This window comes from Uranotaenia lowii, chromosome 1, assembly GCF_029784155.1.
Source record: "Uranotaenia lowii strain MFRU-FL chromosome 1, ASM2978415v1, whole genome shotgun sequence".
Taxonomy (NCBI): Eukaryota; Metazoa; Arthropoda; class Insecta; order Diptera; family Culicidae; genus Uranotaenia; species Uranotaenia lowii.
The window spans coordinates 111,678,769-111,703,878 of record NC_073691.1 but is presented as its reverse complement, the minus strand read 5'-3'; the positions used below and the strand labels follow the sequence as shown (position 1 = coordinate 111,703,878).

The 25,110-nt window shown below is 34.6% G+C and overlaps 2 protein-coding genes and 1 long non-coding RNA gene across 11 annotated transcripts in view; 1 reads left to right on the top strand and 2 right to left on the bottom strand.

Moving 5' to 3' along the window:
• LOC129738769 (inhibitory POU protein) overlaps positions 1-25,110 on the bottom strand; it is a 151,659-nt gene that overhangs the window by 12,909 nt on the left and 113,640 nt on the right. The gene's annotated exons all lie outside the window — the stretch shown is intronic.
• LOC129738772 (uncharacterized) lies at positions 4,217-4,805 on the bottom strand. The gene is made up of 2 exons (XM_055730060.1): positions 4,541-4,805; positions 4,217-4,474 (listed from the first exon to the last, which is right to left on the bottom strand). The coding sequence occupies exons 1-2, from the start codon at positions 4,618-4,620 to the stop codon at positions 4,249-4,251; spliced, it is 306 nt and encodes a 101-aa protein (XP_055586035.1). The 5' UTR covers positions 4,621-4,805; the 3' UTR covers positions 4,217-4,248.
• Positions 6,469-6,976, top strand: LOC129738773 (uncharacterized). The gene is made up of 3 exons (XR_008735633.1): positions 6,469-6,586; positions 6,663-6,779; positions 6,846-6,976. It is a non-coding gene; the product is annotated as an uncharacterized LOC129738773 (long non-coding RNA).

The window sequence follows — 25,110 nt, the reverse complement described above, 5'->3', positions numbered from 1 at the left end:
GATAAAACACATTTTTACATGGATTTTGAATGAAAATAGTAGCTCGGATAAGCAGGGTTCTACTGTACATATTTCGTGCTATCTGTGGCACCGAGATATTTCAATTCGATCAAAAACTGTTAATGTCTTGGAAGTTATATGACTTACATGACAATCATAAATTTTCTTTTAAAATATTCTTGTACTATACCTTAATTTTGTGCATATTGATTACTGCTTACATACTCAAAGGAGCTTAACGCGCTCACTAATTACAACGACTAAAAATGCATGATTATTAGAACAAAATGTTAAAGTAATTTGTTGAAAGCTGTATTCCTCTTATAGTTTTTGAATAAGATGTAAATCAAGTTCAATGGAAAAAATAAGTCGGTTTATATGATCAAATGTCTTTCAACAAAAAAAGAGTACATTTGGTATAATTTCACAAAAAGAAGAGTACGCCCAATTTTCGATCGAAAAAGAGTACATGTACTCTTAAAAGAGTACGTACCCTACACTAGATTCTAATAACTGAATTCCGGCAAAGTTAGTGATATCCGAATAGATTAAAATTTTATCCATGGCAAATGGCACTTGATTTTTGGAATCGAATAAAATAAAGATGAACAATTAAGAATTTAAAATATAAATTCTCTAACCTAAAAAAAAATTTTCATATGTTCAATCCAAAAAATCTATCACTTAATCACAGATGACGCCTTGAGCACAGATTTTTTCCGAGATTTTTTCTGTTTAGTAGAATTTTTAAGGCAATACATTTCAAAGATTATCAAGCAATCAATAATCTTTTTAATTATATTCCAAAATAATCTCACAAATCAAGATCAACATGTAGAGCGTATACAAAATCTGTGACAATAAAAATATTTTAGATAAATTTTAAGAAAAAAAAAACTATTGAGATACTGGAACAAAAATTTGCTTAACTTAACTTAACTCTGTGAAATAAAACGTTGTTTCGTGATTTGTGAATTACGACCTCACCGCCCCCTTGAGCTCTTCTAACGCCTCCCAAATTTCAAAATTAAGTTCACCGCCCCCTTGGAAGCTCTCAACTCCCCCAAGGGGGCGGTAGGGACCATTTTGAAAACCACTGGTGTAGATAGTAGGCTAAGTTTATGATCGCTATGATTTCAACCAACAGAAGTAGATTGCAAAAAATATGAGAATTTTGATTTGTTTTAATATGTAAATATAAATTGAGCAAACATTTTTATATCCAGAACAATAAGAATTTTTCATAACTGTCTTGAGTTGATTACACAGCCAAAATAACACCACCCTATTTTATTTGTATATGTTAAGAAATAAATGTATGATTGACAGCAGGGACGGGATTATGTCATATTTAGTCATGGAACAAAAATGGCGACCCATTCTTTTTTCACGTGTCGCTATTTTAAGATTTTTTCGAAATGAAAACTTGTTATGCACGATTGTTTTGGTGAAGAAAAAGTTTACCATTATGTTATTGATCACATAGATCTTCAATATTCCGGTCATGACGTCACCTGTGCAATTTTAGTAAACTTTAAAGACCTTATGCTAGCCAAGTCGATTTTCAATTTTCTATTTTATCACAAATGTTAACTAGCAATAGTATAAGAAAAAAAAAATAAAAAAAAATGAATACAGGAGTTTCTAGATACATATTTTAAGCTGCCATTTTGTTTCCAAATTTCATTCATTGTCCACTCTTCTTATGTGTGAAACTTATTCACATCACGTTCGCCAGGAATGAATGAATATTTTAAAGCCAGATTGACAGTCACTCAAATTTTTATCTAAAATTTGTTCAAATTACTGAATCAAAGCAATCGAAGGTTCTCTTTTAGTTCAACCACGGTGAATGAAAAGTTCAGATACCGGTGTCGAATCCGCCGGTAGAGTCCATCTTTTTTTTCATCCAAACCTTGCACAACTGATTAAAACTCTGACTCACACAACCGTTTCTACCAACAGCCGCTGAATAACCCGATCAGGAGGGAAAAACAAAATTATATCAAAATGAGATATTTTGATACTTATTTTTTTCTATCTAAATGATTTATAATTCAGTACTCGTAGGATGTTAAAATATCTCAAATTTTATCAAAAAATCTATGCGATCTATGCTAAATTATATCAATTTAAGATATGCTCCTTTCAAGATTATATCTCATTCAGATAGCATAGTTTGATATTGGACAGAACAAAACCTATCAAAATTATAACTTATCAAGATATGAGTGCTTCGAGAAAATTTTTCAGTGGAATGTCAATAAACCACATTATTTACTAAACCCATGCTCCATTTTTGGTTTCCCAAAAATTGGATGTAATTTTATGGGTTTGTTGAGCGAAACCCATTAATGCACGGTTTGGGCCGTTGACTTCGATGTCCGTGTTTCAGAAAAAGTTGCACGTATATCAAAATATGATATAATCATTTTATTTCAGGACAATCCGAAAAAAATCTTTTTTATTGAAAATGAGCTCAACTCCATTCAAGTCTGTCAATCAAAATAAGATATAATTCAGATTGGAGAAACTTAAAATCGAAAATTTAAAATACTTAATAATAACTGAATTAAATGTAAATATCTTGGTGAGATACGTTTGAGTTATTATTTTGATATGCTCTCCTGATCGGGAACTGACTCGTTCGCCCGCGCCTCGTTGCAACCTGTTGCAACGGCGAAACGCACACTCTGATTCTCAAACCACAATTTGACGTTTAATTACTCTCAATTTGAAACACGAGAATTTCAAATTACCATGGGTATATACATTTCATTTATTTATAAATTACTTATTCGATCTTTATTATTATTCTTTATTTTCTACTTCATTAATCCTCTACAACCGGTATTTCGATAGCAACTTACAATCTTCTTCAGTGAACGTTTTCGATTGATTCACTGAAGAAGATAGTAAGCTGCTATCGAAATACCGGTATCTGAACTTTTCATTTACCGCACGGAGAAAAATATATAGATTTATCAGTTATATTACGCGTCTACAGGAACATAAATATGGTTGTTTGGTTCTGACCCGAAAATACGATGAAGCCAACCATCAGATGATACTTTGCCACGAGAGGATAAATGGTTGAGTACGAATTTTGATAACAACCTGAAGAGTTTTTTATCCGTGCGTGGTTGAATTAAAAGGAATCCTTCGATTGCTTTGATTCAGTTGAATTGTTCAACTAAGTAGGCTTACAACACAATAGAGTTCAAAATACTGATATTTTTTTTTTACAATTTGTTCTAAATTGTTTAACGATAGAGTACTTGGTAGGCTGCTGCTGAAGGATGACGACGCGTTTTTTTTCTAACAGCAAAAGTTCTAAAAATTTACAATAGCCGGAAGATGGAATTCAGGACAATCAGGGGGAATGGAACCCGTTCAGTGACGTGGACTTTCCCGTGGATACCAGGATGAGTTTTCCAGGCAGAATGCATCCGGATACAAAATTGCCACCTTTTTAATCATTTTTGGTGAGCCCGTTCCATTTTTTTTTACTTTTTTTTTTTATTGTTGTTAATGTTTCTATCAGATTAAAAAAAATAGGCAACATTCGTGTTTGACTTCAATTTGACAAATCGGTAGCAAATTTTGAATAGGGCGAATGCGCCAAATGTAAACAAACTGAGTTATCAACTGGGTGAAAAAGTACGTTCGAAGACCTACATTTCGATGGTATTAAGTTATTTAAAGAATATTTGGTTTTCGAGAAATAAAGGAAACAAAATAATATTTTTGCTGGGAGCTTGTGGAGCTGTCAAACTTTGAACGTGTTTTTCTCGAAACAGTAATGTTTTTAGCTCAACACACGCAAATCGGTTAAAAAAGAAATCAGAAAATCTATTCTTGAATTATCCGTCGAACAATTGATAACGAACTGTAGAAGAAAATTTAAACGATAGCCCTTCGCCCATCTTTTAACAAGCAAAAATCAGGATACACACAAAATTTGTGAGGCGAATTTAGCAAAATTTTGCTCAAATTTGACCAGCTAGAAATTCAGCAATCAATTTAGCAATTTTTTTCTACTTAAAAATTAGCAAACAAGGAAAAATTTAGCCGCCGAATAATTTCGCTAAAATTTTAGCAAAAACCGGAGAAAAAGACTGGGAAAAATGTCAATTTACAAAATTTATTATTTTTTCTCAGGAAACGCAAGGAGGTTATGAGAGGGTGATATAAAATACACGATTTATATTTCACATTACAAATTTTATTGCACTTTTATTTGGACTTTCACTTCATTTCAAAACACTTATTCTTACTTTGCATATGACAATTTTCTTCCGGCGCCTGAACTGGGATGTTCCGGATGACGGTAAATAGAATTAGTACTGCTGGTTTCCGGATGTTTCCTTTGTCGACCAACAGAAACCATTGAAAGTTTTTATTCTGCCTAGACTTCGCATCATCCCCGTCCATTCTCTGACATTGATGACTTTCCTCCACTTGCAGCGGAAACCTGATAAAAAGAAGAATTTAACATATCAAAATCAGAAAATGTGTCTGCTTCCAGATTTGTTCTTACCTGTATGCTCCCAGTTGCGATTCGGCCAACATTTCGTCGTCCACTTGGTCCACAAAGACACGGCTGACATCAAATTTCATTCACATTGTTTTTCTTTTTTGCGGCGGCAAATTCGGCTACCGCCAAAAAAATTTGGCGGCCAACAAACTTCGTTTTTACTAAAATTAAGCAAAATACGCTTTCTGCTATCGTGTCAGTAAAACGAGCCTAATTGCTAATCGAAAGTAACCGACTATTTTTGCTAAGTTCCGGCCCAGAAATTTTGTGTGTAGGCCTTCTTTTATTTTGCTCAGTGTGAGAAACATAACTAAAAAATGAAAATCTCTATCTATTGTAAAGGTAATAAATAAGCTTGCAGTCAAAGATAGTAGATATAAAGATACCCAGCTCTTGACATTTTTCATATAAATTCCAACAGACATTCTTTCTACAAACATCAGCACCACCTGCTGACGGAAAAGGTCAACATTTCTCACAAATTGTGTTTAATGATACGAGCGTGCAGATCATGATGCACTCTGCACAGCAAAAAAATTCTAAAAGTATACGGAATCTAAAACATGAGTGATCTATTTTTTCACAAGTGTAATTAAAAAAAGATGTAATTTTCCACTCCTTTTGATGTAATTTTAGTCTTTTTTCAAAAAGCGAATAAAAATAAATTGTTTTGGTATAAATTTACATTCCGTGATGTAAAAATAAAGCGGCCAATGAAATTTATATCACAAGCAGTGTAAAATTATATCTGTTTGATTTAAAATTGACTGAAACTGTTTGTTTGTGCCATTTGCCAGTCGAGTCATTTTTCGGAAACTGAGTGTCTTCGTTCCAAGACGAAGCTCCATCATCTCTATGGTAAAAGTGGTAGGTTTTAAAATTAGCAAACAAACGAATTATGTTATTGTAATTAATTATTTATTTCTTGATTACAGCGACGGCAGGTTTTAAAGTGGCAGAGATCCGGAATTTGATTGCCAGGAGAGGAATTTTCCTGAACAATCCGAGGCATTTGTAAGCAAAATCTATCCTGACCCGACAGTTACATATGGATCCGGACCATGACAGTCCGGAACGGAATTCCCCCTGGTCCCCTAGTGACGCTGACCGGTTAGAATATCAGCAGAATGCCCCAGTCTGGTGGTGCTCGCGATGGTGGGTGTACTTTGTTTTTCTTCGCTATTGATGTTTTATTAAATAAATGTTTAATAGTAGTAAACTAGTGTAATTTTTCTTTTTAAGAGGCTCATAATATTCCATAAAAATGCAAGTATCCCGAAAACAAATCTAAAATTTTACATCGCTGTGTATTTTTACACGACAATAAGCTGTTCCCTTTCCGTGCATCGTTTTTGGTCTAAATTTACACGCCTCAATGTAATGATGATGTAATTTTAGATTATAAACGATGTTCCGTTTTCGTGCATCGTTTTCAATCTAAAATTACACGATTTTTTCTTGCTGTGTGATATGTTTTCAATAAATTTAAAATTATTCAAAATGCACTCTGAAGTAATTTGATTAAATTTTGCAGAAACAAATGCTACTGACTCAGTAAAATTGAGCTAACCGCATTCAGATTCATCGATTGTGAAAAAACTCCAACTTAAACAGTTAAAATAATAATGAAAACATTAACGTTCACAGTGTTTTTAATTTGATTATTTATATCAGCAATGAATAAAAAAAGTGTATAAAGAAAATAATAATTTAAGAATACTTTACAATTTATAATTTAAGAACATAGTGAAAAGTTGAATTTCAAGCCAGTCTCACACACAAAATTTTCGAGCCTCCACTTAGCAAAAATACTGCGTTACTTTCGATTAGCAATAAGGGTTGTTTTACTAACGCGATAGCAAAATGCTTATTTTGCTTGAATTTAGTAAAAAAGTCAACTAGCTAGCCGCTTTGTTCGGATAGCAGCCGCCGGCTACGACAGAAAGAAAAATAAATCAACGTGAATCAGTACGATTGGCGGAACCTGTGGAGCCGGGGCTGATAAGTCAGTGACGAAATGGTAGCCAGACTAACACCGGAAGCGTACAGGTAAAGAACCGGTCATGACACGAACAGATTGAATTGAAGATCGATTTTTGAAGCAGGAAATTCTGTTTTTTTCTAGGAACTTACCAATGAATGAACAGTAATGCGGTTACGGAATCGGGTTCACTGCTAGTGGTGCCAAGGTGTGATGGCCAAGTGGCCGACGGAAGGTGGATAAAACATCGGAAGCGAATAGGTAGGATTCGATTCGACCATGAGAAAATCCGGCTTTTAATATGCGAAATTATTTGTTTTTCGCCAGGTTGTTCCTGCCGGCCATCATTGCAGGATGATCGACAAAAAGGAACCATTTTCACCCGGGTGAAAGACCAATTCTAAAGATCAAGTGGACAAATTAGTTAGTTAGTTAAGTGACTTGCATTTTTTTTTTAAATAAATGAAGTGAAATAATCTGTGTTGACTTTTTCATATTCCCTCCAGAATTTCTATAGAAAAAATAAAAAAAATCAATATTCCTAATCCCCCGCGGTCTTTTCCGCCGGTTTTTGCTAAAATTTCGGTAAAACATTCCGGCGGCTAACTTTTTCTCTCTTTTGCTAAAATTGTAGTAGAAAAAAATTGCTAAATCGTTTGCTAAATTTCTAGCTGGTCAAATTTGAGCAAAATTTTGCTAAATTCCGGCCTCGAAAGTTTTGTGTGCAGTGTTTAAAACTTCTTAAGATTTTATTTTTTGATTCCCTCAATGTGATAACATTCCTACGGTTAAATCAGAGGAATCGAAATTAAAACATCTTAGGAGGTTTTAAGACCAGTTCAAAATTCATCTTTCAACTATTTTTAGTTACTGGCTAGAGAAGATTTTTCATTTTCACCTGAGGTGTACCGCTACCTTTATTTACTCTGTTAAATTTGTACATAGAACTAAATTTAGCTAAATGGCCTGCAAGAAAAAAGTTAGAAAAACACAATACTCAAAGTGCTGCATGATAGAAACAGCTGGATCAACTTATAAAACTGTGGCATTTTACTTTATCTGAAGTGTCGTGTTAAATTTTGAAGAATATTATTTTATTATTAATTTTGTTAATTTTGCAAATTTTGAGTCTTCTTCAAAGTGAAACAATCATGCTGATATATATATATATTTTTTTTTTTTTTGAAATTTGAATATTGTGCAATCTTTTGCTGTCACAAAAAGCGGTTAGCGAGTAGAAAAATTAAAAAAAAAACTAATTTCAATAGGTACTGATTTGAAATATAGCACAAATGTCACAATCCACAGATCTAAAGTGTGCAGTCCCATTTTGTGGCTGCGCATAAAATAATCCACACCCTCATTTCTGACACTGGAGATTTTTGAGTGCACAAATTAGTTATTGTTAATGGGACTTTTGATTGCTGTGCTTAATAACTCTCAATTGAGTACATGTGTCCCACCGTGTGATAAAAACTGATTAACATGAGTTTTTTCTGCTAACAGTGTTCACTGTGTTTTAGTTGCATTTCTGCCTTCATATTTGATGGTGACGCTTATTTTTTTTGTCTCCCGGTTTTCATAAGAGTTGGGAATCTTTATATAAACTATTTTTGTTGCAGTGTTATAAGTTTTGTTTTCCACAATAATAATCAGCTTTTAAAAACGATCATAGCCGCAGCCCGTGGCGTAGGGGATAGCCTTCAAGTCTTCTAAGCCAGCGGGCATGAGATCGAATCCCGGTCACGACGGCATACATAGTACACTTTCTGTGGGTTGGTGGTTTTAAGATGTACGAAAAGACTCCCTTCGAGGAAACATCAAGTTTCATTGAGATCCTGTATGTGTTGGTGTTCGTATATAAAATGCTTTTTGGATCAATGTCAAGACGTCTGATGAAACATAACAAGAACAACCAAGGACTTTACCGAAAGAAATCATTGTATGTATTAATTTTTACCAGTATTTTTTGTCTCTGATCACTCCCGCATGTAGCTATACTACTTTTATTACTTCTATTGCCTGATTTCCAAAGCTTTGCAGTTTTCAGAACCCATAGGTTACTTTGTTTTTCTTATTTTTATAATTAAAAAAAAAATAAGGATTCTTCGTTTTTAATTAGGCTGGAACAAATATCATTTTCTTCTTTTGTCAACCCCCCCCCCCCCTCCCCTTTTTTGTATTGTTTTTTTTTATTCCCCCCCCCCCCCTTCGAGATGTTCCAACTCCGAGTAACAAAAGAAGGATTCTAAAGTTGTTCCGGCCTTTTAGATTGCATCCATTACTTAAAATATTTTTGGAAGTGGTTACAGATGGTATTGACTGATAGTTTGGCGATATTTACCGAAACAATTCACTCAAACATTTTCCATGCCAAGTAAATATTATATTGAACTAAAAAAAAATTATATTTTGAACATGAAAAAGCTCTGTTCATTCCACAGACCATATGGTGAATAATATTGTCACAATGCTTAATTGAATCTTTTTCTCCCGGTAGTAGGAATCACAGTACAAAATCCTAAAAGAAAAACAATTAGTCACCTTTCATCCTCCTTTTGGTACCGACCAATCAGTAACCCTCGTTTTAATCCGAAAATAAAGAAGATAAAACAAGATTCTCATGACACTGGGACGAAGATTTGCTTTCACCGTCCATGTCAAGGATAATAGAAACAAGATAATGGACTCTCGTTGCATCAAGTAGATGGCTAGAAGAACCCTCCAGAAAGTGGAAGGTTTTTTTCTTCTGTTTTTGCAGTTTGTTTTCTGTGTCCAATTCCCACTGGTGGATTTGTTCAGAATTATCAAATTTTCGATAGCTGATTTACGACGGAAAGTGCACATCCAAACCTTTTGTTTCCGATACAGTTTGCGTATCAAAAACACGTTTAACCCCTGCAGAGATCAGAAAACTAGCATAAAAAGTGCCATACGTTGTGTATTATATCAGTAATTTGTGTATAATATGTATCAAATTCTGCCCGAATCCCCAGCAATAACAATAAAACTAGGGTGCGAACAAGTGGCATTGTCGAGGTAGCCCTCTCGCTCGATTTTATGTTTAATCTCATCAGTATCGCTGCGGAAAGTGATTCAAAGTCGGCCGACGATGTACCCAAAAAAGACGACAAGTAAAAGTAGGGTAGGGCTACCAAAAATGGATAAAATTTATCATATAAGAAAAGTGGAAAAAATGTAACGCATCCTTACTGAATACGTATGAAACTTGTTTGTATTTAACTAGCATGCAATCAACCGAATGTTCAAATCCTTTCGAAATGGCAACCCTACACCATAAGTTGAGCATCGCTAGCAATGAGGGATAAGAGGGATCATCAGCAACTAACTGACAACAGGAAGCACTGAGGAAACGCAAAAACGCCCTTCAAATTATCTCCTCCTTTTTAAGCGCTTGCAGTCGGAAAATTTATTCATGAGCTGTTACAAGTTGTTGGTTACGGGTAATGGAGAAAAGATATTCCGTGAACCACCAACGAGCGGGACCTCCGAGTTCGATTTGCCAAAAGGGGTTGCTGGAAAGCGACGTCGGAAAGTAGTAAGTTCATAAAAGAGGTCATGATCCGGTATTTCCCAGCCTTGGCATGGGTGTGTAGCTTCCTACTTGGAGTGAGAGAGAGAGTCGCAGCATACGTATTTACGGAGGACCTACTGTGTTCGAAATCATATGTTGACAGATGTGGAACCACACCGTAGCAGACATATTTCGATGTTGCACATTGGACGCTAATGCAGAAATGAAGATTACACAGCGTAGATAATCAAAACAAACACTTTGCGTTCATCGTTTTTTATTGTAATCTTGGGTTGAAATTTTCGTCACTATTCCATTAGCCGTTGCCATTGCCTGATGATCTCTTTTATGATGGATATTTTGAATGGTCATATGTTATGAATAGTCAGTTAATTAGCCGCTGGATAGAAAATTACGGCGTTCTTTCATAGGCCAATTTCAGTAGCTCTACTAGTTTATTTCATTAAACATCACGGAAACTAATCTATCTGGTCACTGGTCCTTTTTTTTATGAAATAAAGATTCAGCTCAAGATGAATGTATTGCTTTCTAACCGTAAAATAACAAATAATTTCAATTTGGCTGAGCACTTTTCCTCTTATACTTCTACTCACCATAGTTTGAACACTGTTGGCTAACTTAAGAGACCGTTTATTATCAAAGATTATAAAATTTGTTTTTTTTTTTAATTTGACCTAAAGCTAAAAAATATTTGAGTATGGCAATGAACTCATCCAACAACAAACAATGAACCAACAAACAATGAAAAAACGTCAACCAGTAGCTAGGATATTCGCTAGGATACTCTGCTTCTTAAAAAATTCCTCATTATCGCAGAACTTTCCTTCGAGGATTACTTGGTTCGACAGAAACAAATGTCAGCGAACGATTATTCACTAAATACTCTACTTCTACAAGAAGCGTATGTAGAACTTCTTCTTTTGGACTCATTGAGCATTGTGTACAATGCTGTTTTCACGCTGCATATGACACGCTCCCATGTTCCTCCGTAGTGGGGGCTGGCCGGGGGTATAAAATGCCATTCTATACCACGACTAGCGAGGCTATCATTATTTTTGGGATTATTTCTTTGAATCAAGAAGCTTCAAATGAAATGAGTCAATTGATCCAACACAGTCGGTTCGGGAGTCAGATCAAAAGGTACAGGCTACGTTTTTTGAAAGGTATTTCTTTAGTCAACGTTTCACAAATTCGTGAACCTAATACGACTGCCAAGAGCGCAACTTTTGGAATTGTAGTACCGTAATCCGGGGTGAGATTGATCCCAGCAAACATAAAATCGCATCAAAATGATAACTCAAGTCATTAAAAACGTTACTGCGAATGGTAATTCCAACTAACGCAAGTAAAAAGTCGTAAAAATCGTTACTCGAAGTCGGATTAAATGGTTTCAATCGGATATGATAAAAAGTCTGCCATGTTTGCAGATTTTGAAGACGATTCAGTTCCTTTGCTTTCTCCCGCGTGGGTCAAGGGAGAGAACAGCTTTGTTGTTCTCTTTGCAACCAACAGTGCAACCAGATTGCTAAAAATCAGATGGTGTATTTGCAAGAATTGTCCAATAACAGCGGCAGTAAATATTGTCGCAGGCAACGGCTCGCATGCATTGAGAGAAAAAACCTGTGCTCTCTTGTATTCTTTCAGTATGTATGAATATGGTGTCGAATATCGCCCAAATCGTAAACTCTTATCGTTTTAGCCAGAAGCTGCAAATATGTATGTACGTATATTGCCTCCACTTTGGTGGGTAAATGCTGTTTTTTAAAGTTTCATACGATTATTCTATAATGTATATGAGACGTATAACAAAGTTTAAAAATGTTTGCTGGGATCATTGTTTTTCAATTTTTAAGATTATTTTTGTTTGTAAAGGGGAATGTGGCATGTTTCATATTTTTTAAACCAGTACTCCAGTACCAGGACTCCTATGAACGTAAAAAATGGTTGCAGAAATTTATTAAACTACTTTTAATTTGATTTGAAAATCTATTTCGTCTTTGTTCTTTTTTTTTGGGCAATGTTACCCCAGTCTCTATTTTGACGGTTTTAACGAGTTTTCTTGATCATACAGGATACATCACACCTTCATAATATTTACCAATGCTAATTTATCAAAGGCTAAGACAGTTCGGAACGAACTCAAATAATATAAAATTAATCATGAAACTCTACAAAATTAAGCACAAACTTTCGTTAGCTCAAAGATACTAAATTTGTAGCTTTTGAACCAGTGAATTTTGAGATAAAGACTGCTTAATTTTGGTGTTTCTTGGTTTAGAGCTCTTAGCGGTCCGAAAAAAACAACATCACGGTCCTGAATGTGTTAAGACCGAACAACAGTTGAAATCGAAAGATGGACAATGATGCTGCATAAATTAAGGAGCTAAAAATATTAACTACAAAAAAAAAATGAAATTTTGCATTCATTCAGTTCCCTCGCACTATTCCCATTACATTTTTTCCTTCAAACATTTTTTCATTCAAACAGATTGGCTTGCTCTTAGAAAATGATCCTATTTTTTAAATATCAAAAATTTACCTCAAAATACAACAAAAACTACACCAAACTATAAGTTTACTTAGGAAAAAAGTTGAACTCTCACATAAATGAACCTGTTTGATTCTAAACGGTTTGATTTCATCAAAATGGGTGTTTGTTTGCGAGCCTTCAAAAAATAGATATTTCAAGATTTTTTTAAGAGACCAATAAAGAATCGAAATACCGTCAACTGGGGCAACATGCAGCACTTTTCAACTTCAATGGCTTCTAAAAAACTCCCGTCCACAGCTAATCATACCATTTATGCATCAAAATTTTAAAGGTTAGTAGGACTTCAAACTGACGTAGTCAGAATAATTATTAGTTTGTTCATTTATTTATTTTTTAAACATGCGAATTTCACTGTAATTAGGAAAAGGGTATCTCGAAACAAACTTTGATTTTAATGAAAAATCTAATGAAAACGTATGTAATTGTTAGTTTTTGATAAATTTTTGATGCCATATAAGCCATTACGCATAAAAACACCAATTGTAGTAATTTCTGGTTCTGTTGAAACTAATTTTTACATTTTTTCTGAACATAAGGATATGGCATAAATTCAGGGGTACTACACTACAAAAAATTATACTAGCTGAAATCATAAAAATAAATGTTTGGATGAATGAAATTTCAATATTGACGAATGCGTTATGAAACAACAATAATTGGAAACAAATAAGTGATGCAAAACAATCATATTCGAGTATATGGAAACGAGATTAACAAACTGTCTCTTTGATTTGCATTTTGTTGCATCGTACCCTAGGCCGGTAACTGAATTATAAAAATATTAATTTAAAAAAAATTGGTGATTGATCGAAAAAAAAAATTACACCAACAGTCTTAGAATAGGATGATTAAAACAGTAAAAAGTCTATAGCTGATTTCATCAAGGGGACCGCCCTATTGGGTAAAGTTTTTCAACGGCATCGAAAAATGTTAAAATCTGCACATTTATTAATGAGATTTTTTTAATTTTTAAAGAAAATGAAAAACTTTAAAAAACTAGCTCAAAATGTTGAAAATTATGTCAGCATTTTATATTCATCAAAAGATTACTCGATACGATATAAAATTAAAAATTATAGCAGTGCTGTGGTGTACAAAAGTTGCATCTAACCCCGCTGTTACATGATGTCCCGTTTGACGGTACTGTCCTTCTAATTCAGCACGTAAATATACTACACGTTCGGCCCGTGGTCTGCGGACGAAATATGTTTCAGTGTCACTCAGAGTCAAAGATCCCACATCTTATGGTCTGCGGTTGTTCCAGAAAATAGTTTATGTTCAACATGTTTTTTTTTATGATTTATTGGTTATTTAACAAAGTGATATGTGATTTGATTACCTATGTAAATTAATGAAATGTAATGTATTTTAGGAAAAGATAAAAATTCGAAACTTAATTATAAAATTTTATTCCACGATCACCAAATATTAATAACAATGACTTTCATCATCCTTGCTTTAATGAAAATATAATGAAAAACAATAGGTTTTCATGGTTTTATTGTGAAAAAATGGAAGCTGTTTTTTTTATAAATTTCTTTATTTGAAACGGCTCATATTTTTAGGCTTCAAGGAGCCAAAAAATGGAAGCTGTTAAAGCCATAAACTTTATATTTTATAGCTTTCCAATGTATGGGTAATCGCCATTTTTTTCTTGGTCACGCTGCAAAACAACACCCCTTTTCCATGGTTATTTTCGCAAAAACGATAAAATGTATGGTCTAAAACTGTGAATTGCATTTCACGGTATCGTGGATGTCAATAATCATTGTGTAAACTATGTAATTTATGGTCTATGAATGTGGAATTCTTGGGTTTTTCATGGTACAATCCTATTCGGGAGCTCAATCAGGAAGCGATGTCGATCTATTCCAGTGCGGTTTTCAATCCAACTCATTATTTATTATGCCCATCCGAATTTCACGACCGGATTAATTAAGAAGATTTTTGCAATCTCAAAAAGTCTTGTTTTAGATGTACATCAGTTGGCAATGAGTTTATAATTTCAATAAAAAAAATTGCAATACAATTGAAATTAAGTATTGCAGTATTGCAGTTGGAACCCGAAGTTTTCGCGCTGGTGATTGGCAACCTTGCCAACCAGAGAAGATGAAAAAACTTATCAAACACCTCGGTAATCGGCAATCATTTCTTTTGTTTGGTTCCGACACTTGGAAGCAATTTTTTAGATGTCTGGTCAATATGCAATGTTGTCGCCGTCGCTGATATTGACGAAAACTCCGGTTTGGGGATTCAACGACAATGCCATCAGTTCGAACGAATTCGTGCCTTTAATGTTCGAATTATTTAGAAAAATTATTTCTTTATATGATTTTTTCATAATATTTGCTTAGTTCCGAGCACTACAACCTTGTGCGTACTTCCTAGATACTCGTACTTACCAGCTCCATACTGGCTTCAAGCACGTGTTTTTTTTACTTCGTTTCACTTTTGTGTATGATTTTCTAAGGGTGTAAGTAATCAATTCGGCCAGTACAGTGCGGTTAGCACATCAAAACGCTCAAATGGCAACTTCACTTAGTACAGACCCCGTTCGTTTTTGGCAACATCCGAATTTGGCAACATTCGATTTTGGCAACATCCGATTTTGGCACATGTGCCAAAATCGAACGGTTTCCAGAAACAACATTACCTTTTAGTTTTCGTTATAACAAGACCAATTTAATTTAAACAAATACCATAAATACGTTTTTATGTTCTGAAATGTTGATAAAATGCAATTATAAAAACAAAAGTTTTTTAAAAATTTTATAAAGTACTCAAAAATTACAAAAAGATAAAAAATTCAAAAAGTTAAAAAACAAATTCAAACAAAAGACTGGAAAAGACAAAAAACAACTAAAAAAGATGAAGAATGACAAAAACAGCAATTATGACAAATAAAAACAACCATTGAAAACAAAACAAGAAAAGTGCAAAATGCATCAAAAACTTGATGAAAAAAATAAAAAATGACTACAAGTGGTCACAAATTGACTTAAAATAACGTTTTTGATAATAATAATAGTCATTTTGTAAAAATAACTCAAAAAAAAGTTGGGAAAAAACCGATCGATTTTGGCAACATTCGATTTTGGCAACACAAAATGTACGGACGTGTTGCCAAAATCGAACGGGGTCTGTAGTACAAAATTATCTGCTAGGAATCCATTCATTCCATTTCCAACCTCGGCTAAATCTATGATATTAGGGAAGAAGACCTTAAAGCGTGTAGTAAATTGTAATCAATTTAACTTATTATTTTATCGAGAAAGAAATGGCCCTCTTTTGAAAACACACCCTTGAAATGTAATTCTAGAAGAATTTTTTCAACTAACTTGTTTTTTTTTGTATGAGCAAATCCACTGCGACCAATTTATTTGATCTATTGTGGAATAACCCAATTTACTATTTGTCTAATTACGTCGTATTGTCATCATTAATTGAGATGTCAGTTGTAGACGAGATCAAGACATAATTCCAGTTTGGGATGGTGTTTTATATACTCGTTTCGTGAAAAAATGTTCAGAAATTTTAGAGTCATCAAGTGTTTAAGACACAATTTAAAGCTTATTTACAATTTTTAATGTTCAAGGACATTACTTCAATATTTTATTTGAAAAGTTAATGAAATTTCAATGCGTTTTTATGTGCTTTTTTATGAATTCCGTTGAAAAATAACAGAGTCATGGAGCTTTGAAATATGGTTTCATTTTATTTACAAAAAAATTCAACCGAATCTTTTTTTTTTGTAGCGGCCCACCACACTCCCCCATACCAAAAAGCTCTATTGAGCCCCCTGGTAATAGACGCTACTGTTCTCAGCACGTCTGGCAGCAAAATAACTAATATGCGGGAAATGCGGCGATACATTAAACTAATTTACACTGTTAATCTCAATACAAAAAGATTTCTTTTTAAGAGGTTCATGTTTAAAATTTAAAAAAAATAAAGTTTATGTAAAAAGTACTGTGTAAAATCTTACTTGAAAAATTAAAATGTTCGAAATCTGAAAAAATACATATGTTTTTAAGTCGTACTAATGAATCAAATTTTCAATTTTGAGGAAGATCTGAAGATCCCCGGCGAAAACCTCTCCAATATTAAAAAAATCCCCATATCTAAGAAACAACGCGTATTTTTGAAATATGAAGCTAACATGTTTGAAGTTTTGGAAAATGTTCTACCGGTTGAATCAAAAGCACAGAGAACAGACGTACAAGCTAGCCCACGTAACTTGTGTAAAATTTCCAACAATCGTTTTGAACCGATTTTTGTTTTTTGGCTGGGCCACCAGATGTCTCCAAACACACCAAAGAGAACTGTCAAAACCAAACTGAGAAAAAAAAACAAAATTTTGGTCAGTTTTTAACAGGCCGTATGAACTTTTTAGCATGTTCCAGGAGTTTCGTAGCACTTTCGTTCAGTTGCATAATGGTAAAATACCAAAGTTAATCGCAATTTCATTCAAGCGAGAAGTGCATAATTTTAACAATGGGATGCAAAAGTGATACTTGAAAGTAACCCGCTTTAAGATCTCTAGAATCAGTTCTGATGGGTAAGGCTGATCGTCAATAATGTTCCTAATTGACTAGATATAGCCAATTCGTCCTCTGATGATAACCGTTCAAGAAGTGCTAAAATTTATTGTAGAACTGTTAGTTATTTAGACTGCCTCAGTAGTGCAAAAATAAAGGAATGAATGAAAGTTTATCACCGGTACTTTATACGGTTTTCACTTATTGACTTTTTTCGGTGAGTGAAACAACTTTTTTTTAATTTTTCAATTTATTTAACGTTTTGTATTACTCTGGGAGAGGTCTTATGATGGGCGAAGAGAAGTAAAATTTGTTTCACTCACCGAAAAAAGTCAATAGGTAAGTAAAAACCGAATAAAAAGGAACCGAATAAAAACCGAATGAAAAGGAAGTGAAATTCTGTCTAGTCAAAAGTGTAACTCTTATTGCAATTATCTAGCAATAAATTGAACCTATCTATTTTAGAGCGGCATTAGTTTAATTATTGATGAGTTCCTATTCGATTACGCCGTTTCGAAAACTGGGCCTTGAAAATTTGATTTGTAACTTTTGAACGGCGCAATAGATGGCACTGTTTCAATTCAATTTTCAACGTATTTTTTGGATGTCAGCATTGGAAATTTTAAACACTTTTCTGAGGATTTTTTGTTCGAGCTTGTACGTCTGTTCTCTGTGTCAAAAGTTACACGAGGTTCAATCTAGCCTGTAGCCTGTAGCGAGGATAGAATGGTAACGATGCGGCATTCGACAAAGTCAACCACGATATTGCCATTGGAAAGCTCGAACGCCTGGGTTTCTGTGGAACTCTTCTTGACTGGTTCCGGAGCTACCTATCAGGACGTAAATTAACAGTTCGCACGAAGGACTCTTTCTCCAGACAATTCTCTGCTTCTTCTGGTGTGCCTCAGGGAAGCCATTTAGGGCCGATTATCTTCTTAATCTACTTCAACGTTGCGCTCTCACTCCTCGACGGCCCAAAGCTATGCTATGCTGATGACCTAAAACTATTTTACAACATCAACGGCCAGAACGATATTGATTTCCTACAAAATTTAACAATTTAACCTCTTCGCACACTGGTGTGATATAAACTGCCTGCCTGGCAGTAAATATGCAGTCATCAGCTTTTCAAGAAAGCGGCAGCCTTTTTCCGCTGAGTACTTCCTCGGAGATGAGCCAATCGCACGCGTAGAACACATCAATTATCTGGGTGTAATTCTAGACCGGAAGCTGGAATTCAGGACACACACAAACTACGTTGTCGACAAAGCCTCGAGAAGTCTTGGATTCTTATTTTGAGTGTCCAAGGACTTCAAGGATGTGTATTGCCTGAAAATTTGTATTGCAGTATTGTTCGCTCTATCCTTGAATATGCATCAGCTGTTTGGTGTCCCTACTACCAGAATGGAGCCGAACGGATCGAGGCTATACAGCGGCGCTTCTTGCGATTCGCCACTAGACACCTGCCTTGGCAAGACCCGTTTCACTTGCCAAGCTATGAACATCGATGCCGTCTCATAGACATAGACACTCTTCAATCCCGCAGAAACGCAACACGAGCTTCCTTCGTCGCCGATCTCTTAACATCGCGGATTGACTGCCCCACGCTCCTAGAAGTCATTCCTCTAAGTGTGCGACCCCGTGGACTTAGAAACCAAGATTTGCGATTGTATTTTCCCTTTCGTTTGAACAATTATGGAGCTAATAGCGCTATCATCGGTGTAATGAAAACATTCAACCGTTTTTCTGAGCACTTCGACTTCGACGTTTCGAGAGATGTTTTCCGTAGTAAAGTTTTAAGTGTATTGAGAACCCTGTAATTAGATTTAGTACTCTTTTTGTATTAATTTAATGTCATCATTTGGACCAATATGTGTTCCGTTGATTTGTAATAAATAAATAAATAAAATAGATACGAGTTATGATTTTTTTTTAATAAATCAATAGAATTTTAATTGAACCTATAAGGGGCCGTTCACATACCACGTGGACAACTTAGGGGGAGGGGGGGTGTATGGAAATGTCCACGCTTGTCCACGAAGAGGGGGGTAGGGGTTTGGGTCATGTCCACGTGGACATACTTACTGTTTGAATCATAGAATTACAAAGCTTTCCAGTTTAAGTTTAAACAATCAAAAGCCACTTGAAAGCAAGTAATAAATATGATTATTAAGAAATTTAAAAATTATGTTATATCAGGTGAAGCTATTTCTATTTTTTTGAATCAGCCATTCCAATAACAAACAGGCAAAAAGTAGTGTTATCTAACTGTAAAATGAGTTATTGAAAAAAAACAATTTAAAATCTGTCCACGTGAACATCCGGGAAGGGGGGTAGGGGTTTGCCAAATGTCCACGCTTGTCCACGGAGGGGGAGGGGGGTGTCAAAAATCTCATTTTTCTGTCCACGTGGTATCTGAACGGCCCCTAATGGCATTCTAACAAAACCAACTAATTAATTTCTTGGAGCTTTTAAATTTTATAAAAGTTTATCTATTTTCGGTACTTCATTGCAAAAATTAAGACAAATCATCTTGTTTTAGAAAGGTTTTCATAAACATACAATCATCTTTGTATTTCATGCATTTTTATCAAGGAACGACGTAAAATTGATCATTTCGAACTGTTAAATAATGTACTCATTAATTCTCACTAACTATTTTTTCTTATTAACTTAATTTTAGTATACACAATAAGTAAGTTAATGATAGTTCATCCAACTTGGAGGCGGATCGAATAGATTATTTCTACTTTATTGAACCAACCATTCGAAATTATCCTCCCAGAAGCTCGGAAGCCAACGAAAATCGTATTACAACGTTTTCCCTCTCGGAAGATAAAGCAGTTGAAATCCGTTGATCCATCTGCGTGAAAATTTATTTAATCAGAAATCGATACGAATAAAAAAAAACCACCAGCCGCCGGTAGATTTTATAGGAACATTTTATTGTCGTGTATTATCACATAACGTCTGCCCTTTCGATTCGGATCGTTGGAAGCCGTCGGAAAAGTGCACCCCTCAAACTCAAACAAGGTGGTATGGTAGGTGAATCCCAAAGCATTTCGGTTGGACCTCGCACGACGGCAGGAAGACGGCAATCGTAACGCAATTCCACTCGAATGTAGGGGTAGGCAGAATGATTTGCGCAAAAGTAATCAATAACCAATTTATTCCTTCTTTCATTGCAGGAGGAGGCCTGACTCTCTGACAGCTCTCTGCCACACCGCTTCACCCAGCAGCCGAGGATAGCCAAAAGATCCATACAGTGCAGCCGACATGACACGGAGGATGTGTACCGAGAAACGGAGACGGCCTTCAGCAGCATAAATACCTTCCTACGTGCGAAACCAGGTCTTTCGGCCTTTGGGCTTCACGAAATTCCTGCGGGAACAGGGGTTTATGTTTACGAACATAACATAAGTCAATAAATAATAATATCTCATAATTTTATCGATCCTGCTGCTGCTGTTAAATTGTCGATTAAATCATGCTCATGGGAAAGTTGCAACCAATTTCAAGGGATAACATTTTCTATCTAATTTGTGCTTTATTTATTTATAAATAAGGAATCTAGTATGTCCTGAATTCACTGGCATCACTGGCATTTATGTTAAAGGGTAAAACAAAATATTACTATAAACATTAGTGAGATAAATAAGAGCAGCCCATTTAGATTCAAAACTTCTGTATTTCAGTCTCATTTGTAGAATTCCATTCAAGTTTCTACGTATTTTGAAAATCCGGAAAAGAAATTTCATATCCATTCGTGCTACCTTTTCTTTCCAATTTCGAACATTCCTCGGATCTTTTCCATCACTGTTAAGAGCGACTGGATCCAACAGGCATCGTCAGTTTGACGTTTGGTAATTAATTTTTAATTTCTCTCTTCAGATTCAACCTTCTGGCGAGGCGTCTGCTCGTTAAAGAGCCTGAAATTTAGAATCTTCAACCGATACACACATACACCCACCAATCCGTCCCACGACTACACCCGAACGCCACAATCGGTTCTTCCATACAGCAGTGCTCGCGCGAGTTTTCTCTGTGTGTATGTGCCTTTATCATAATAAAATGGTGCTAGCTGACGACGAATCGAACCAAAATGTACGACGGATGTACTGTAATTTGAATCATTAATAAATCAGAGTGAAGGTATAAATTATTTATGAGCATTTTTGGGCAAAAAAGAAGCAAAAACATTCTACGATCGAAACGGTACACAGTATCAGTATTTGTTTTTCCAGGGGGTAACTTTAAAGAGCGATTTTCAATGCTATAGGGTTGAAATTTAACTCACCCATTCCGTTTGATTGAAAATTTCGTAACGTTTGGCATTAATGAATAATCAATAAAATAAGTTTAAGCCAAGGTGTGTGAATATATAGGAGGTAAATGTAAAATTCCCGATTCAGCCATTTTGGCCATTTTGGTTTTGCAACTGCGGAATTCTTGAAGTTTTTTTATACCAACAAACCAACCTGCATACATATCTCAGGTGGCGATGGAAATCCCGTGCTAAGTGTTAGTAAAAGTTTTTTTTTTTTTTTTGTAAAATTGTAACCTTGACAATTCGTGACGTCAGTTACATTTTCAAACAAACAACCAATAGCGAAAACTATAGAGAAAAAAAATCAATGCCACCTGCTGTTTACGACTCTCGCCTAGGATACATAAACATGATTTCAAAGTAGTCGAAGATTCCTTTGAATTCAGCTACAGTATTTGAAAGACCCAAATACTAGTATTTCACTAGCTACTTGCTAGCATCCTCAGTGGGTAGTGTAATAGCTAGTGAAATACTAGTATTTGGGTCTTTCAAATACTGTAGCTGAATTCAAAGGAATCTTCGACTACTTTGAAATCATAGTTTCATTCAGCTAAGAGGTTCTTCAAACCTTTGATTATTAGATACATAAACATCCTGGCAAGTGACGTAGGCTTTGTTTACCTTTTTACTTTTCGAATAACGAGTTCTATAATAGTGTGTGTGTTTGTTCATCACCTTCTTTGTACCACATTGCAAACAAACCACTGAACAGCTGAGCATATATTCTTATGTTTGTAAACAAACTAATTGAAAAGTCGGAGAACCTTGTGTTTCTAAAAACCTTGGTTTAAGCTTGGACATCTAACTTGAAAACTTGCGTTCCTTATCTTTTTTATTTTTCATGAAGAGTTATGTATGTAACTCAGTTAGTTTAAATTTTAGTTTTAATGTAATCTGATTGAAGAAGAGTGTTTTGAACTTTATTAACGATGATTATTATCAAGATTTTTGTTTGATAATTATTTTTAAGGCTTTATCGGTGAATTTTTATGTTCTCTTAGTGAGAACATTTCAAGAATTTGAAAATTATAGATGGATTGAAGAAGATTAGAAGAAAACTATAGGTGTTGAAAATGAACGGGTAGAAATTTTTAAGAGGCATTTTCATCACATACCGTAAACTGGGGGAACTTTGATCACTTTTTTCATTTATTTTTGAATATTTTGCAAGGGGTTGCTTTTTCGTAATACCTAAAAGCTTTAAAACCCTTACTGAGGCGAGGAGTTTTAAACATGATCATGGATTGCAGTAAATTCAAACGACATTTGTGGTCATAATTAAATGTTTGTTTCAAAACCAGATTCCGAGTTTCGGGGTAGCTTTGATCACTATGGTTTTAACGTATCTCAACATCTTCAAATTTATTGTTTTGATGCCATTAAGCACAGAAGGCTCGAAACATCGATAACAGTAATTTTTTGTTTGGACTCAATTGAAATTTTTCAACGTTTTCTTTCAAAAACAAATATACTCGAGAGATGGACAATGTTGCTGCATACATTTAGGGGCCAAAATTACAAACATTTCTCAATATTTTTTGACCACGAAAACAAATAAAATTTTACCTTCATGCAATTCCCTAAGTCCTCGTACTGTTCCCACGTTCTTTTTTTCTTCAAACTTTACCATTTTATCGGGTTTTTAGCCATTTTTCATATACAGGCTTTTTCATGAAAATGACCGTTTATTTCTATATCCAAAAATTATCATAAAATGACCATAAAAATAACACTTAAACTTAACCTAAACCAAAAAAAAAGTTGAACTTTCACATTAAACAACCCATTTGCTCCTAAATGCTTAAATTTGATCAGGAGAAATGTTTGTTTGTGAGCCTTCAAAAAACCAAATATTTTAAGATTTTAAAATTATATTTTAAGTATTATAAAAAATCTCCTAATAAAAACCAAATTTAGCTTATTTGTAACTCAATTTACAGGCTTTCAAACGTAGTAAACAGTTTACAGATATTTTAACTTTTTACTTAGATAATCATGATTATATGCAAAAATTTCATGCTGATCAAAGTTACCCCTGAGATCAAAGTTCCCCCAGTTTACGGTACTTAACTTTTGTCCAGCCGGATCAACTATTTTTAAATATTTTTCAAATTTCCATCCATCTATAATTTTAAAAATCTTGAAATGTTCTCACTTAGAGAACATAAAAATTCACCTATAAAGCCGTAAAAATTAATTATCAAAGTGTTTAGATCTTATGAAAATTTTATCCAAAGGGGAAAGTTGAAGAAAATTAAGTTATTCAAAAGAGTACATTCTCTAATAAAATGCCTAGATTACCACCAGAAGATTTTTTTTTTCAAAGAACTGCGTTTCTTTCCTCTATAAGATTAAGAACATTTTTGCTTTGAAAGTCTTTAAATCTATGACTTTTATACATTTGTAAAAGAATTTCTTCAAAAATATTAAACTTCAATTTCAAATCTATTATTAAATTCATTTTTGAAATTTTACTATTCTAATGGTTAGAATAATTCGGCTCGGGAGAGTCGATTTTCATATGAAGGTATGTATCAAATATTGTTCCTCAAATTTGAAAGCTCAATAAATCTAGGACATTTCAAACATCGGGACCTCTTTTCGCTCGAAAGAAAACAAAACACAAATTGAACACCATAGCAACTTATACTTTGCACGCCAAAAAATTAAAGCAGGCTGGAAATGCTATACATTTTTCTACGTGTCATTAGAACACGTGGAGTAATTTTTGAATGCTAGAGCCATCACAACCAGTGCATAAATCACTTACTAAGCAGTTAAGACACGAACCTAAGGTTGATGGAAATGTGGTGCAGTGTTATATCAGTTAATCAGTGGTGATTAAACCGTAATATGAAACATTTTCAGCTTTTCTATCACTAACTACTGCATAAACACCCAACATTTCCAACGATACCATGCTTATTAATTTTACATTTTATTTATCTACTGAAATGAAGTTTTTGCATACAAAAAGCGCGTATATGACTCTTAAAAATCTGCAAAGTTGCAATCAAATGTGTAGAAAATTTCAAAATTGAATTGAAATATTCGAGCAATAAAAAGCTAGCAAATATTCATTTTAGTCATAACAACCTAGCAAGTCTGATGAGGCCAATCCAAATCAAGTTTCGAGGTTATGGCTGTGGCCAACCTGCCATCAATACCATCGACCGTATACACCCTTATAGGGGGGCAAATTGAAACTACCAAGCCTACTCATCGATGATTGGCTGATCGTTAATAGAAAAAAACGGGGGACCTGCCCCTCGGAACTACAACATTCAGCGATATTAACTGCAAAACAAGAGGTCCAAGCTGGGCTACAACAGATTCTATCGGCTTTCCTGAAATTTGGCGACATCACACTAGCGCCAACTAAGGGTTAACGGATTGGGGTTCTGGGGTTTGGGACATCTAGTTTAAACACTTCACGCACATTCTTGCACCACTGCAGTTTATATTACCGTAAACAATATAAACACAATCATGGTGTGAGTGAAATGACATTTGATATCCAATGTTCAGTGCGATGATATGCTTTTAGTTACTCAAAGCTTGAGTGCAAAGCTGCAATGCTCGAGCAGAAAGCTGCAAAGCTTAGATTCCATCTCGCAGAG